This window comes from Coffea arabica, chromosome 10e, assembly GCF_036785885.1.
Source record: "Coffea arabica cultivar ET-39 chromosome 10e, Coffea Arabica ET-39 HiFi, whole genome shotgun sequence".
NCBI classification, from domain to species: domain Eukaryota; kingdom Viridiplantae; phylum Streptophyta; class Magnoliopsida; order Gentianales; family Rubiaceae; genus Coffea; species Coffea arabica.
Window position 1 is genome coordinate 2914699 of NC_092328.1, and position 16402 is coordinate 2931100.

Below are 16402 nucleotides of genomic sequence, written 5' to 3' on the forward strand. Positions count from 1 at the left end.
ATGATAGATAGAATTTGGTCTTGAATTGGAGGAGAAATATTAGGTAGAGAGAAATGAGTGACAGGAATTTAGCAAAATAGGAAATGGAAGAGAGAGAGAGAATAAGTCAATTTTGATTTTTCATGGAATTTCTGAAATTTTCCAAAAAAAAAAAAAATGTCATCAAGTGTCCTATATAGGGGTAGTAGAGTACTTTTGCAGCAATAGCAGTGGTATGTGTAATTTCAAAATATTAAGGGGAGCTTTGTGAAATTGTCAGAAATCTTATCCATAGTTAAAAAAAAAAGGTCTTGAAGCAGAGCAAAACAATACTTGTGCTACTTACAATACTACTATTCTCTAATTTTCTTGAGCAATTAGGAGTATTGACTTAGTACACGCAATTGCATGAGAAAGAGACTCAAAACCCACATTTGCTGCTACTTCGAAAAGGTCAGCCAAGTGATCACAGCATTTCAATTGCATTAGTCACACGATTTTCAGCAACTATTCGAGCTTACTTGTAAATCTTATAAAGATATTACTTGTCACAAGGTTAAGATAAACACAGTAGTGATTTGCTCTGTTCTTGGAGGGAGTTAGCTAAGCTTAGCTGATCAATATAGACAATAATTAATGTTAATCAGTAACACGAATTAAAAGAAATGTCAAACAAGGGTTACTGATTGAACTAGACCTTCTTTTGTGTACGAGTCAAAACAAACTCCCATCATGATAAGGAGGAAAGTTGCTATACTTTTCCTCCCTTTCCTTGTTTAATTTTCACTTAGCATGTTAAAAAATAATTAAAAAAAAGACCAAAGAAGTACAAATACAAAGGAAGGAAGACCAGGGAAATATTTCCCATCCCGTGAATGTCTTCAAACCCCAACTCAAAGGACCAAATCTTTTGACATTGCATGAAAGAAAAAAAAAAAACAAAACGAACAAGACGTCAACTTCCAGCATTGACAAATTAGTAGTATTATGTGTCGTGGATTTCGTGCAGAATTAGATCATGCGATGACTCTCGCGTTTTCTTCGAAGTTCAATGCCGCACCAAAGCCACCATTGCCAGCTTCCCTCCACCACCAAATATTTTTGTTCCGTCTCCATCATCACTAGTAATAATACCTTCCTTACTTAGCTTACTAGTCTTGTACAACTAGCAGTTCATTAATACTTGTTTCATAAGATGAAGACAACGTTATTTTCCAATTATACAGATAGCAATTGTCATAGCAATTCTCAATAATTCAAATGATCAAATGCTTCCTAAATGGGCTGCATTTTCACCTTCCTCTGCAACTTCTTCAGCTTCCACTTCCCCTTCTGATTCACCCCTGAAAGGTAATTCCAAGAGAAAGCTAATTAGGCAGCCTAAACTCAGGCACGTTGGGGATGATGAGCTTGGTGTGTGGCAAGTTAAGTCCTTGCCGGCCTCCCCGGAAAAGGGTTCTGGGTCCAGTTGGTTCAGGTCACGTCACCACTGGTCAAGATCAGCCGTGCCTCAGCCCCTGCCTCTTCCAGAATTGTCTTCCACTCGAAGATGTAGTAGAAGTTGCGATAATTTGCCTTTACCAAGAGAAGGGCCAAGCTGCAGGGGGGAATTAGATCCCTCCTCAAGCCCTGCAATTACAGGGTGAGAGTCTTCCTTTGCCTTTCTCCTCAAATTAGGAATTTTATCTGATTTTATGAAACTGATCAAATTGTAAATTAGTCGAGGCAGAAAATCTAATCTGTGAATTTATAGGAACTAGTCTCTAATAGGTACTTGCTTTTTCAGGTTTATGATTAATGGGATTCTCGAAAAGGGGAGTTGTTTCTACTAAAGTGGATGGGGGAAATATGAGAACTGGAGAAATCCCTAGATTGGCCAGTTATATGTGTGTTATACCAGAACAAAATAATCTAAAATGTCGGATGAAAAGCTGAAAAAAAGGTTACCAGTTTTCCAAGTTTGGACCTTTCTTTGATTTAAGTATCTTGCACATTTGGCAAAGGTAGTTTGGCTGTTTGAAACTGTGATGTTTCTGTTATAACATCTACTTTGTACTTGTATGTCAGTGTGCGTTTGCATGTTTTTTGGGTTTAATGTAGAATAAGATTTTGTATCCTCTTAATATTAGTGGGATCAATGTTGAATTTAATTCTAGTTTCTGTATCCGTGATATATTGCAGCAATTCCTTTCAAGGAATATTGGGGAAAAGTAGTGATGATCTGGTCAGGAGATCTTCTAAATCTCCAACTTACCGTCGCAGGGGATTCTTCAATGGCCTTAACGTTGAGGGGGTTCGACGTGACTTTACGGTTAATATTCCTGCAAGGAGTGCTCCCAGTAGTGGTTTTTCAAGTCCAGCTCTTAGCCCAAGATTCAGTACGGTGGATTTCCATTACCCATTTCGAGCTTCATCTGCTTTAGAAACTTCACCTCAGGACAGGGTCACTGGTTCTCCCCCACCATTGTTGCCCACAAAACTTCCATGTAGCCCTGATCATTCACCGGTTCGAAGCCCAACATCACAAAATCCTTGCATGAATGTCAGGAAAAACAATGGTGCTGCGTTGCATTCATATCATAAATCTCACTCAGAGACATGGTTCGATGGTAACAATGCCAATGTCCACCCATTGCCTCTTCCACCAGGAGTTTTAAGGCCATCGCAATCATCCCTAACCTATCAAAACGTGGACAAATCAGATGTATCACCAGTTATAGCACAATGGAAAAAAGGAAAACTCATAGGACGTGGTACATATGGAAGTGTTTATGTTGCAACGAACTGGTAGGTTGCCAAACTGATGTTTCGTCCTGTTTCTGCTGATACAGGAACATAAGATTTGGTTTTATTTTATGGCAGTAAAACTGGAGCTCTGTGCGCCATGAAAGAGGTTGATCTTGTTCCTGACGATTCTAAAGCTCAAGAATGCATAAAGCAGTTAGAGCAGGTAGTTTTTGTTTTACACAATTATGTTACTGATGTTTTGTGCTTACTTTAAAAATGGAGAAAAGCTCTATAAATGTCAATCTCTTGGTGAGTTTGTTTCTCTGTAATATCAGTTTTGGCCATCAACTGATATTCTAAGAAAATCTTTCACCCTTTGTAGTCAGTTTGTGTGGTTTGACATTTATGTGGATTTAAGATGTACTGCTTTTAGATTTGTTTTCTGTTACTATTACCGTCTTATCTATTTTCCCTGCTGCAATTGCAATGACTTTGGAAGCTTGTTAACAGTGTGGAGAAACTTGAACTTCTTGACTGTAATGCAAGGTTTTAAAGATGATACTAGGGTCATATGCTACTCGAGCAGTACTACATCTCTAAATAGTGGAACTCTTTGTCTATCGTATTTGAAAAGCTGCAAATTCACTAAAACGGACCAGAGAAGAGAACCATATGTTTAACTAATTGCATATATACATTGCTTTGTCTCCGTATTATTTATCAGGCAAAAAATAATTTTCAATGTGCTTTCTTTTGTTCAGGAGATCAAAGTTCTTCGTCAATTTAAGCATCCAAATATTGTACAGTATTATGGCAGTGGAACCGTAAGTAACTCTCTGCTTTGTACTAGTCTATTCAGCCATGTTTTCCCTTGGAGAAGTACAAGCACACTGAAGTGTTAAATGCTACTTTTGTGTAGATTGAAGATCGCTTTTGCATATATTTGGAGTATGTTCATCCAGGATCAATAAATAAGTATGTTCGTGACCACTGTGGAGCTATGACAGAGAGTATAGTTCGCAATTTTACTCGTCACATCGTCTCAGGATTGGCTTACTTACACAGTAAGAAGACAATACACAGGTAAGCCACATTGTTTATGTGGTTGGTTGAGTACACTCCATTCTAATAATCTCTCTTAACCATATTATGGTTCGTGAAATAGCTTCTTTAAATCTACTTTACAAAGAGAAAAGTATTATAAATTGAATTGCAGTTGGCAAAAAAGTGTGAGGCATGTTTTGAACCTCTAATTGTTCAGAGAAAGAACATCTTTGAAAGGCCTGATTAATATATTGATGCTATATTAAATAGTTTCTTAAATGTTGATGATTTGTGGTTCTCCTACATAGGGACATTAAAGGGGCAAATTTGCTAGTAGATGCAAATGGAGTTGTCAAGCTTGCAGACTTCGGTCTGGCAAAACATGTGAGTTCCTCAAGTTTTTACTACAAGTTTAATCTTGTTAAATACATTTTGAACTCCATGCATTAGAATTTTGCAAATTGGGTGAAGCTTTCTGTCTCGCTTTTATTCATGAGTTCAACACTTTCAGCAGTTATTGTTGCCTATGTACGCCTTCTCATAATCTGAGATTCTACAAGACAGCACACTGCATAGCGTAGAAAACTCTCTCACTGGGTTAACAACTTTTCTAATCTGGATAGTAAGTGTCTAAATAGAAGCAACTCCTCCATTTTCCACATATGACTAACTAGAATAGCTGACAAAAATTTAGGAAGTGGACATTTCCTTTTTGATGTGATTTTGAGACAACAATCTGACTTGTTTCACCAATTAATTCATTTGAAATATACGGAATTTACTGCTAAGAGAATCAGTATTTTGTTCTTTCTTCCTTTGCTCAAATTTTGCGTGGTAAGATTATTGTCTATTCAGCTTACAGGACATGCCACTGATCTTTCTTTGAAAGGAAGTCCTCATTGGATGGCTCCAGAGGTACAAATTACATGCAGCACTCATTTATCATTACCAAGCTGATTGTAGCTGCTTAAACTCCAATGCTTTTCCTTCTTTTATAGGTCTTGCAGGCTGCTATGCGAAAAGATACCAATTCAGAGCTTGCCTATGGGGTTGATATATGGAGCTTGGGTTGTACAGTAATTGAAATGTTAACAGGAAAACCTCCATGGAGTGAATTTAATGGGGTAGGCTTATGACTCAGCTTTAGCTAGTGCTTTTCTGGAGAAAATTTTCTTTCTTGATTTATGAAACTTGATCCTGGCAAGGAAACTGTTGAGTCCTCATGATCTCTAAAATTAGTTAGTGAAAAAAAAAAAAAAATCAAGTGCGAAAATATCTCTGTTTTAGTTGCCATTGTTTAGTTCATAGACTCGGAAAGTATTTTAATTGTTAACAAATAACACTCCCACCTTATCATTTTCTGAGTACACGCCTAGAATTACATCAAGCTGATTAGTCTATTAGGGGAGATCGACGAAATAATTCAGTAACCATCAGTGTTTTTATCTCCTTTCAGCATTAGATTGTTCCAAAGAGCGATTCCTGACAAGTCATGTCATTGTACTTAATATTAGGTGCAAGCTATGTTCAATGTGTTGCACAGATCGCCACATATACCTGAGACCTTATCTCCAGAAGGGAAGGATTTCCTTCAACGGTGCTTTCAGCGTCGGCCTGAAGATCGGCCATCAGCTGCTGTGTTGCTTGGGCATGCTTTCTTAAGAAATTCATGTGATCAAAATGTAGCAAGCTGTTTGGAAGAATTTTCTGGAGTGACATTATCTGTAATGTTCTTATCCTTTCCCTTTATAAAACTTTGATTAGTCCTACCACACTTCTTCTAGTATATAGTCTGTGCAATTGCTGTCGAGCTTGAAACTATTACGTTATGTTTCATAAATGCATGTGTTTTCCTAAATTGTAATGTACACGAGTTGGTACTAATTCATGGTGTCTGTTACAGGATAAGCCACAAAGCCCAAAAGATTCCATAGAGCGTACCAAGAATTTGATGTCAGATCTGCCAAGCCTATCTGTTAAGAATAGGGAAGTGCCCCACAACAGGTAATATTTTCCTTCTACCCACCCCACTGCTGTTTGGTGGTTGAATTTGCTGAAATACTGGGGAACAGTGGGCAAATGTATTAAGACCGGCTTAGTAACTGGAGAACTCGTCTATTGTTCCAGCGAATGCCTGCAATCTTCTCCTCAAGTCTCAGATTTTGGATTCGCTTCCCGCCAGTCTCCTTGTTCAACCCTTGATGTCTCTTCACCGGAGCTCAACAGTACTTCACGAAATATTAGCCCTCCTGACATTTGCAACAGTTTACCAGCGGGTACGGGGATTAATAAGAGGCCCTTTGATAACATTTATGTTTTTGGGTGTTCTGTTGATCGTAAAAAAGTTACAAAACAGTGTTTTGGAAAACATGAAGGAGGGAAAACCCCACGCTGGCAGGTTTGAGACAATAGATTAGAAAGGAAATAGAAATTTCATGCAAGGCCTTAGGGTAGCTAGCCTTGCACAGGAGTTGGCAAGTAGCTCGGTCAAGTTAAAAGCAGAAGGGGCATTCGTGCAGCAGAATTTCAGTATCCACAAGGCATGATATAGTCTCCAATAGTTCAATCATGAATGACTTTATTAAACTGAGCCACTTCGGAATTGGAACTGTGGCCAGTCGCACCCTCCGTAATGATACAGCCTCTGCAGAAGAAGTTGTATGACTTTCTAACAGAAGACTACCACTCCAAGCAAGTAGAGAGTGATGTATTCCATTATTGATGTTAGCATGGCAGCACTCAATTCGGTATAGTCTGTAAATATATGCTAAAAAGTTCAATGTTGTCTTGAATTCTTGTGGAAATTGTTCTTTATTTTCTCTCATTTTCCAATTTAGGGAACTCCATGATCCTTCTTTCTTCTTTTGTACTGCTTGCTTACATTTCGAAACTGACGAGGATGCTTTCTGGTGCTCAGTTACCAAGCCCCTCTTTATAGTCTATGGTTCTAGTTGTCCTTCAATCCTAGTTGCCATTGTAGCATCCATCCTGGAATTTGTCCACCATAGATACACATCATTCAAAAAAGGAATACAATGATGAGCAAAACAAGTTTTGCAGAACAAGATATGAATCCCACTTGACATCTAGTGTGTTTGGATTGTAAGTTATTTGAAATATTTTTACTGTAGCACTTTTTATGATGTGATGTATGTGAGATAAAAAGGTAATTGGGAAGATAAAAAGGTGTATTGAAAATTGTAACGGTAATATCAGCAAATATATTTGGCCAAATAATTGACTGTCCAAACACACTCGATGAGTTACTAATTAAAAAAAAATTAGTAAGATATTTTGTTTAAATGAAAAACAAATTCCCAATTTGAATGCAAGATCACTTTTAACTTTTGAAAGTATAAACGAAAAAAAGAAGCATAATAGGGATATAGACTATCAACCCATAAAATACCAAGCAAATTAAAATCTAGTCGGACAATTTTCTTTTTTATATTTTCTTTCTTGAACTTATTGAGTATACAGGTACTCTGTTGATTTTTTTTTATTCAGGAAAAATTATAGAAAAAAGAAATAGGAAGAATAGCAATTTATAAGTAAGGTGTAATTTTCAGAAAATTTGTAAATGGTACGAGTTATTCTTCATAAATGGTGAAAAAATTTATTTTATAGAAAAAAATTACGAATATCCTTGATGTACATATTAGCACTTGTACATGCACATACATCACAGATGAATATTTTTTTAAAGTGTAACCCCTAAGTAAGAGGGTTCGAATCCGAAACATCTCACTTATATTTTCTCTTTCTCACATAGATGAACATTTGAATATACATATGTGTACATCTCTCAATTTTCAATGTGCATGTATTTATCAAAGTGTACATTTTTATTCATTAAGGTACACATTACAATTAAATAAATAATATGCCCCTTGTTACGAGAATAATTAATCATTTAACAGTAAACTTATGATCTTTTTTAATCCATGATTAGTAACCAGACCCCGTTCAAAAATTTCTCAAAAATTACACCATACTTCTGAATTTCATTTCTCCTTAATTCCTTTTACCAAAATTTTCCAATTATTTATTCCAGTATTAAGTGCAATCAAATTGTTCAATATAAAAACCAAAAACCAAAAAGAAAATTCCAGCATACGTATGAATTTCAATTTTTCCTTTTTTCTTTTACCAAAATTTTCCAATTATTTGTTCACTATTAAGTGCGGTCAAGTTGTTCAATATAAAAACAAAAAACAAAATTTTTTTTTTGAGATGAAAAAGGTTAAAATTAAACTGACGACTATTTGGGCAATTTGCCCCGCCATTTCATTTATTTCTTCCTTGCCCTTTCCGGCCATTACCTCCAACTCCGGCCCCTCTTCGAAAAAACACATTCCTTTCTGCCCTCGCATCATTATTATTCGACAGCCCAGCAGCCCACAAAGCAGGACAGATTATCCTAAAATCAGCCCTTTTTGTTTTTCTGGCAGCATTTTCGTCTAGTCAGGAAGACGGGTATGTAAAATTCTTCTCCAAAATGGGAAGAAGAAACTCCCGCCATTCCTCGCTTTTGTTGGTATTATAGCTGATAGATAGATTGATTTAATTGATCGAACCAGAATGGAAGTTCCAGCAAGTTTAATCAGTAAAGTTCACAGTTCTTTCTCTGATGGCTTACATTTTGCAGCCCCGTTGCCTTCTTTAAGTACTAGTGAAATTGAATTGGTATGTTCAACTATTTCTTCCTAAATTTTTTTCTTTTTTAAACATGGTTTATGAAGTAACCACAAGCTTTTGTAGAGTTGAAGTTTTGAATGTAGCCTTTTTCCATTTGGTTTTAGGTGAAAGGAGCGTTGCATATATGCCAAGGTTTCTCAAGTGATTTGTTTTATTGGGACCATATTGGGCAGTCTTTTCGAGTTAAAACTGGGATTTATGTATCCCATCTCACGCGGACGAGTCTTTACGGCATTCTTGATCAGTTCACCTATGCCGCTACTTGTTTAAAACTGGTGGAAATCCTTGTGAATAAGATTCACAAATCAGCTCGATCACCTCCACCTACTTTGCGAGCATTTGCTTGCTCTGTTTCTGCCTGGCTTAAAGTATGCATTTTTATACTATGTTAAAAGTTACTGCCTTTTGTTTTTTTTTTTCATGCTTATGATTGCTGGTTTCAAGACAAATGTTTCAATACCTGTTTGTTTGCTTCTGATTCTTTGGGTGTAGAAATTGCGAGATGTTGCTTTGAGAGAGGAAGAAAACATAAGTACCAGTGATGGTAAAATGATTGCAACCCTCTTGGGACTGTCGAGCTCTTTATCAAGGTATGAATACCACTGAGAGATTTTGTTGGATTAAGGAAATACATGGTTTCCCTAGTTGGGTGTCTTCGAGCAAATAAACCTCTCATCTCAAGAATCTTCCGTCTTCGTTGAAAAGATCACAGTTTCATCACGTCTCTTGCAAATTTAATTAGCAAAAACACCTGGTTTTTATATTGTTGTAGGACTTGATTCTTGCTTTTACTTTTCCCTTCCATACTTTACTCTGTTGAGAGCACTGCAGTTGTTTTTGCTTTGTGGAACTTCTGTGTGGCCAGTGTTTTGTACTATACGTACTTCTGTCAACTAGATAGAAGCACAACTAGATGGACGCACTTTTTATATTGCCCTTTGTTGTCTAGTGCTTTGATATTAGCAGCTTGGTTCTCTTTCTGGAGTTTTCATTTTGTAATAGCTCCTGATTGTGTTTGTCTTTTGTAGTCTGTGCTCAGGAGCTGAGTATCTGTTGCAAATTGTGCATGAAGCTGTTCCAGGAGCCTATTTTGAACCCAATTCTTATATAGCAGCAGCAGATGTTGCTGTTTACATTCTTAATCAGCTATACAGAAAACTCGATGAAGTTTGTCTTGTGCAAGGGGGTGAGGTTGTGAAGCTATGTTGGTTGTGTCAAAGAGTTTCTGTACCCAGTTTCTGTGCATGCCTTGATTAAGCTTTGCTGATCCAAATAATGCTCTTTCAGGAGGATGCTTATCGGATGTTACTTTACATATTTACTGGGAGTCTACTGCCTTATGTTGAGGGTCTTGATTCTTGGCTTTTTGAAGGGACTCTCGACGACCCTTTTGAGGAGGTAATACTTCATGAAAGTTGTATTGTGTATCTCTTGGTTGGAGCACGCTGTTACGAAAATGGTCAAGTTATGATACTTGTTTGGTGCTTGTTTTTCACAATTAATGACTCAATACTCAAAACTTGATTTGCCTATTGTATTGTGACCTTCTTTGAATCAGTTTGAACTGTATTCAATTTTGTGATAAGGATAAATGAGCAGTCAAAGAGTCAGCAAATCTGTGTAGGTAGTCCTGCAACATTTCTCTTAGGCAAAACATGACTTTCATCATTTCTTTATAAAGCAGGCATTTTGACTCAGTCTCCACTGTATACTTGTGTATTTGGTCATAATCTGCCTTTTTTGATCATTCTGTTTTTGCCAGATGTTCTTTTATGCTAACAAAGGAATTGCAATTGATGAGACTGAGTTTTGGGAGAAGAGCTATCTGCTAAGGACAGCAAAAATTAAAAACCTGGAGATCGGTTCCTCATCTGATGTTTTACTAAAAGACAAAAAAGATATTACTGGAAGAGAGTCGATTTCTACGAGAGAAAAAGAGGGGGGGGAGATAGAACATCATGTTTGTCCTTTGTTCATTAAGGACATGGGTAAGGCAATTGTTTCTGCTGGGAAGTCCTTGCAGCTTATACGACATGCACCTTTGCCATCACTTTCAGATGTACCTGCCGATAACCATGAGATTAGGCGGTGTATAGCTGGTTTGACTTTATCAGAGGTCTTTTGCGTGTCATTGGCGGCACTGATTGGTCATAGCGATCACATATCTGAATATGTTTGGCGTGATAATTTGATTGTTTCTTCATTTGAATCTCCTGTGGGAAAGGAGAAAGAAGAGAGAAATGGCGAGATTTTACCATTTATATCATCAGATAAGGTCTGGTATAAAATCTTGGCCAATGTATTGGGGCAGAAAAGAGAGATTGTTTCAGGATCTACACATATAGATACGGATGTCTTTAGCTTACAGAAAGAAAAACTAGGTCCTGATGGAGTTGATGATGTTCCTTGTGTTGGAACATATTGTCCTCAAAATCCTGCTATAACTGTTTGTCAGAGATTTCTTTACGGGAATAAGGATGCTCAGAGTGCATTAAGTTTGTCTAGAAATTTGTATCTTCCTCCTTTAGATGACAAGGAATTAAGAAAGGCTGTATTTTACAAAAATAGTGGATCTTGTTCTGAGGAAAAAAGCACAGATTTTACTTTTGGCTTTTGGTTTGATGAATCTGAATATGTTCGTAGACAGGAAGAAACAAAAATGTTAGAGATGCTATTTCCATTTATGACTTTGCTTCCATCTTTTCAGGTATAGCTATTTTGTTATTACTATGTTTGTCACAGTAGTTTTTAGAACATTTGAAATCTGAGCAATTCTTTCTGTGGCGGAACAGGAGGACCTTCACATTTCAGAGTTTTTGCCATTTGAGAAAAATAGTACCCTTCCATCAAGAATTCTAAGTTGGATGCAGAGTGCTGAACCAAAGGTTACCCCACTTCCTGTTGTTATTCTACAGGAATGCCTTATTGCCTACATCAAGAAACAGGTGGACTGCACAATTATTTTTGGTTTTCGGTGTCTTATTTGTTGCCTACATTCTTAAGGCTGAATTATATTTAGAAGTTATTTTCATTAATCTACAGGCAGATTATATTGGTAGGATTATATTGTCAAAGCTACTATATGACTGGAGATTGCTGGATGAGCTAGAAGTATTACGCGCCATATATTTGTTAGGTTCAGGTATTCTAGGATATTGGTCAAACGGATACTTCTAGCAATCTTGGGTGTTATCAGAAAATACCATTCATTGATTGAAAGCTTGAAACCTTTTTATTACAGGGGATCTTCTGCAACATTTTTTGGTAGTGATTTTTAACAAGTTAGATAAAGGAGAATCGTTAGATGATGATTTTGAGTTGAACACCATATTGCAGGTGCACATGCTGAACCTTTAACCATATTTGTACTATTGTGCTGTACTGTCCTGATTTTACATTTCTTCCTTCCCATGAATGATCTATATTTGTCATGCTATAATGTTCATTGGAAGCCTGTTCTCTTTTTCTGAATGAGGGAAACTGGTTAGTTGTCTCTTTTTTTGTTGGTGCATTTTTCTTCAAATTATCTTCACAGGTTGGTGTTTTAATACTACTTAACTGATAATGGGACTAGCAAGTGACCGTGTTTGCTTGGTGAGGGTGAATATACATTTAGTGCCTCAATAATGACAATGCTTATGTTTACTTCAGGAATCTATTAGAAACTCTGCTGATGGCTCACTTCTGAGCACACCTGATTCATTGGTTGTGTCCATCACAAAAAACTCTGATTTAAGTGAGGATGAACAACATGGTGCATCTATCCAAATCTCAACTCCTCGCAAAAGTCGACTACAGACCATGGGAATTGATGTCCTTCAGTCACTAAATTTTACATACAAGGTAGGCAGTATGATTTATATGCATGCTTCTGCTTTCAAGAGGTGCCTGCTGTTTGCGAGCTGTCAAGCACTTCTACTTCATTTACCTTGAATAATACCTTGTTGATGAACATCTTAAGTGCACATGTTTCTTGAATATACAGGTCTCCTGGCCACTTGAACTTCTAGCTAATGTAGATGCACTAAAGAAGTATAACCAGGTACCTAATTGGCTTCATATGGACAAATTGTAATTAGTCTTGCACGGTAATTCTTCTGAACATATGGTACAGGTCATGATTTTCCTGTTAAAGGTCAAGCGTGCAAAATTTGTTCTTGATAAGGCTCGGAGGTGGATGTGGAAGGTTCCTGATTTTTTACTCTCTTTTGCTTTCATCATGTTGCAGCAGTGAAATTTTGTATTGCTAAACAAAAATTTCATGGCTTATGCAATACAAAATTTCATGGCTTATCAAGGGTATTCTTTAGATCACTGATTCGATACTTTGCCTCTCTCAGGATAGAAGCACTGCTACAACTACTCGCAAACGCCATTGGTTATTGGAGCAAAAATTACTGCATTTTGTCAATGCCTTTCACCAGTATGTGATGGACAGGGTAATGTATTTTACCGCCTTGTTTAGTATGTTAACAACTTTTAGGGTTTGGTTCTTGTATTACTTGCATATAAAGATGGACAGGGCTTTCATATTTGTAGGTGGTTATGTGATAGAGGGTTCTTAGACTAATTTTTTTTCAAATAAATTAGAACAAGCTAATCTAAACTTGCTTGCCTCTTTTGCGTGTATAAAATTTAACTACCAAAGATATATTCTCTAAGAAGATTCACTTGAATTTTGGATGATCTTCATTCAAATTAAATTGTGTAAATGCAGCTAGGTTTATTTTGCAATACAAGTACGCTACATGCAAGGTTGAGAGTATCAATGCGTATCTTCTTTGAAGAGAAATTTTGGTTTCTTGCACTTCTTACACGAAGGCTGTGTGCAGGTATATCACAGTGCATGGCGTGAACTCTGTGAAGGTGTTGCAGCAGCTAGGTCTTTGGATGAAGTCATTGAAGTGCATGAATCCTATCTTTTGTCAATTCAGAGACAGTGCTTTGTTGTTCCTGACAAGCTGGTCCATAACTGCCTCCAATAACTTTGCTTTTGCCTACCCTTATTTTTCCTTTCTATTGGACATTTTGTTAAGAAACTAATAAGATAAATTGTGTTAACATTTTTGATGATTATTGTTTCATTACTAGTGGGCATTGATAGCCAGCCGAATCAACAATATCCTTGGACTTGCTTTGGACTTCTATTCCATACAGCAGACTCTAAGCAGTGGTGGAGCAGTGTCTGCCATAAAGACAAGATGCGAAATGGAAGTAGATCGGATAGAGAGACAGTTCGATGAATGCATAGCTTTCCTTCTCAGGGTATTCCTTCTCTATCCTTTTGTTGGTTTTGATGCATATGCTAAGAAAATTTATGTCCATGCGCTAGTGGATTGAAGTGTAAATCCACTGTTGTGTAGTAGCATGGATAATGGAAAAACTGCGGTTAATCTTGGTTATAGTTTTGATATTCTCCAGCTTAGGAGAAAAGGATTTCATCATCTTTGTCACTACGTTGCAGATTCTATCTTTCAAGCTGAACGTGGGGCAGTTTCCTCATTTAGCAGATTTGGTTACGAGAATTAATTACAATTATTTCTACATGTCTGATAGTGGAAGCCTGATGACAACTTCGGGCTCGGATGTTATTACTTCAAGATAGGGTCGTCCAAGTCAAGATGGACTGGGTTATTGCTCTGTGTGGTATAAAATCAACAGAAAAACAAAAAATTGATGTCTTTCAGCATGGTGTGATAGTTGAATGAGGAATTTAGGTATCTCTGCATCCTGATAAGCTCCTAATGCAGAAGCTGCAAGTTGATAAATTGAAGTTGGGTTGCTTTGCTTACCGCATCTTGAAGCGCTTGAGATTGGAGGATCATGTATTTAAGACAGCACGCATACTTTGTTTGAAGGAAGATAGCAGGTATACTTGTTTGATAGATTTTTAATGTCGTAGATTGGCTTCCCTAGTTGATTGAACAAATATTTATCATCGTTTCAGGACTTCTGCATTCTCCTACTGCTGATGATATTACTATTAGAGATGAAAATATCATTGGTTTAGCCGCTTGGTTGTTGTGATTACAATTTATATGCTGTCATACGTGTGATGTTTTGTAAGTGCGGCGTTGCAGTCAATTTACAGATTGGTTTTAACAATAATTTTTCCACAATTATATCAATGCATGTTGCAATTTTGTTGGCTATAGATTTGAGCGTGGCATTACCAGTTTGCTGTGTTTTATATTGAAAATAAGAGATGATTTGAAATTTTTATGAGGTAACTGCACCCCATATGGATTCTTAAAGCATGTGGATTTCACTGGCTGCAATCACAGCTTAACTGATAAAGGCCCTTTATCATCTGCAAGGTTGAACGATTCCTTTGAGATAGACTGTTGGTATTTTTGTGCTTAATCGTTCTTAGACTGGTGTGGCATATGAGGAAGCTGAGGTTATACCATCGGCGGAACAGAAAATGGTTAACAGCAGAAACACATTCACCAGCGACTGGAGTAAAAACAAGACAATGTCATCATTATCATGCCAAGTTCAACTCGAAGCTGGAAACCCTAACCCCCAAAACTAATGGTCTTGTCGAGAGAGTTGACAGGATCAGTCCTGAAGTAGAGGATTCAATACAGCTCCATAAAGCCAAGTGAATTCCAGAACAAAAGAAAAATAATCAACATACCTGGTTAACAAAGTCCACGTTCTTGGCTTGGGCTTTATGAACTCTCTCAACGAGTCTTTGATACGATGGTTTTAGAGGGTATTGTTTGTCTGCCCACAGTCCGTTCGCCAGACAGATAACAGGACCACCACCATGATTGCCATTGGTGGTGTTGTGATCATCAGTTGATGATGATGCAATGCTCGTCAAGTTTTTTAACTTTGAATTGACATGATCAAGGTTGTTGCATTCAAGAACTTGGACATCTGGTACAAGGTCAATCCAGTCGATCCTGCAGCGATCATGCTGAGTACAGCATCGAATGATAGCGGGGATAACACCATATTCTTCCTGCAACCATCTTCGATCTCGTTGATCAGAAGATGGCCCGTCGTCTTGGCACAAAATTCCATTGTTATTATTTTTTTCAATTGACTCACAGTTTCCGAATCCACGAATGGAATCAACTTACAACTTCGGCTTTGGACTTGGAACTTGCTTCACCTCTTCAACCGATGTATTACTGAAAAGAAACAAGACTAAACAATATAGAAACTAGTACTACTAATTAGCAAATAACATGTACTAATAAAAGACTTGATTTAATTTCCATACTGGGGGATGGAGGGGCCCTTGGGGACATTATTTCGGTAGATTGATCTTCCCATGCGCAAGAACAGAAGTCTCATTGTTACAGCAATAGTACAAACACCAGATGACCAATCCCATCCCTGATTTGCACTTATCCATACTAAAAAAGTGACCCCAAGCATTGCTCCAGTAGTGATGGAGAATAACAACCAGTTGAAGAAGCTGGCAAGTTTAGGTGCCTCCAGAGGGTTCCTTTCATCAAATTGGTCGGCTCCCAGGGATGGCAATGCTGCTTTTACTCCGCTGTTGCCAAACGCGAACAAATAGAGACCTGCAAATAAGAGGGCTTCTTGGCTTCTGGTTATTGCCTCGCATTGAGTCGACTTCAGCGTGGCTGCATCCTTGCAGGGAAGTGGTCTTAGTTGTGGAAAATGTGCTTGCACCGTCGGGACAGCAAGTCCCTGAAAAAGTCATAATAATATGCTCAGCCAACATCTTTTAAGAGATTTCACGTTTTGCCCACTTAAATAAATAGAAAAAATAAAACATTATGCCTACTCGCGTTTTTCCCTCGTTTTGGACACTACAGCTCCTATGAGTATGCATCGCTTTCGCATGGGTCGGACAAGGTCACGTGGAGATTAGGTTTATTTGCGTAAAATTTTTATTTTCGTAAGAAAATGTCAGAAAGAAACTCATTCTCAGGGGCTTGGGGATCTTTATCTCTTAGCAGCGGGGCACCCT

At 37.5% G+C, this 16402-nt stretch overlaps 2 protein-coding genes across 9 annotated transcripts; both read left to right on the forward strand.

Moving 5' to 3' along the window:
• The first annotated feature begins 876 nt into the window (after positions 1 to 876).
• Positions 877 to 6612, forward strand: LOC113712750 (mitogen-activated protein kinase kinase kinase 5-like). Of its 2 annotated transcripts, XM_027236302.2 has the most exons (12): positions 877 to 1103; positions 1206 to 1621; positions 2161 to 2766; positions 2842 to 2929; positions 3468 to 3530; positions 3626 to 3789; positions 4059 to 4134; positions 4606 to 4665; positions 4749 to 4874; positions 5265 to 5474; positions 5654 to 5754; positions 5878 to 6612. In XM_027236302.2, exons 2-12 carry the CDS (start codon positions 1248 to 1250, stop codon positions 6152 to 6154), a joined length of 2145 nt encoding a protein of 714 aa, XP_027092103.1. In that variant the 5' UTR covers positions 877 to 1103; positions 1206 to 1247; the 3' UTR covers positions 6155 to 6612. The 2 variants fall into 2 exon arrangements, with proteins under 2 accessions (XP_027092103.1, XP_071923737.1); XM_072067636.1 differs by lacking the exons at positions 877 to 1103; positions 1206 to 1621 and adding an exon at positions 1792 to 1921.
• Positions 6613 to 8034: 1422 nt separating this feature from the next.
• LOC113712286 (uncharacterized) lies at positions 8035 to 14602 on the forward strand. Of its 7 annotated transcripts, XR_003453262.2 has the most exons (18): positions 8041 to 8436; positions 8553 to 8816; positions 8941 to 9038; positions 9477 to 9639; positions 9736 to 9846; positions 10211 to 11155; positions 11241 to 11393; positions 11491 to 11590; positions 11690 to 11784; positions 12100 to 12291; positions 12434 to 12490; positions 12563 to 12634; positions 12789 to 12887; positions 13281 to 13412; positions 13540 to 13713; positions 13913 to 14094; positions 14199 to 14317; positions 14396 to 14602. XR_003453262.2 is itself a non-coding variant. In XM_072067261.1 (17 exons), exons 1-16 carry the CDS (start codon positions 8332 to 8334, stop codon positions 14051 to 14053), a joined length of 2901 nt encoding a protein of 966 aa, XP_071923362.1. In that variant the 5' UTR covers positions 8041 to 8331; the 3' UTR covers positions 14054 to 14094; positions 14199 to 14602. The 7 variants fall into 7 exon arrangements, 3 of the variants coding, with proteins under 3 accessions (XP_071923363.1, XP_071923362.1, XP_027091429.1); XR_003453261.2 differs by having other exon boundaries at positions 13913 to 14317; XM_072067261.1 differs by having other exon boundaries at positions 14199 to 14602.
• The last annotated feature ends 1800 nt before the right edge of the window (positions 14603 to 16402 follow it).

Excerpts from the sequence above, each read along its gene's own strand:
- LOC113712750 (XM_027236302.2), top strand. The coding sequence starts at position 1,248 with ATGCTTCCTAAATGGGCTGCATTTTCACCTTCCTCTGCAACTTCTTCA. Across the intron at positions 1,622-2,160 it reads TCAAGCCCTGCAATTACAGG|CAATTCCTTTCAAGGAATAT; the intron begins GTGAGAGTCTTC and ends GATATATTGCAG. Across the intron at positions 2,930-3,467 it reads GCATAAAGCAGTTAGAGCAG|GAGATCAAAGTTCTTCGTCA; the intron begins GTAGTTTTTGTT and ends TCTTTTGTTCAG.
- LOC113712286 (XM_027235628.2), top strand. The coding sequence starts at position 8,332 with ATGGAAGTTCCAGCAAGTTTAATCAGTAAAGTTCACAGTTCTTTCTCT. Across the intron at positions 8,437-8,552 it reads GTACTAGTGAAATTGAATTG|GTGAAAGGAGCGTTGCATAT; the intron begins GTATGTTCAACT and ends ATTTGGTTTTAG. Across the intron at positions 11,591-11,689 it reads CATATATTTGTTAGGTTCAG|GGGATCTTCTGCAACATTTT; the intron begins GTATTCTAGGAT and ends TTTTTATTACAG.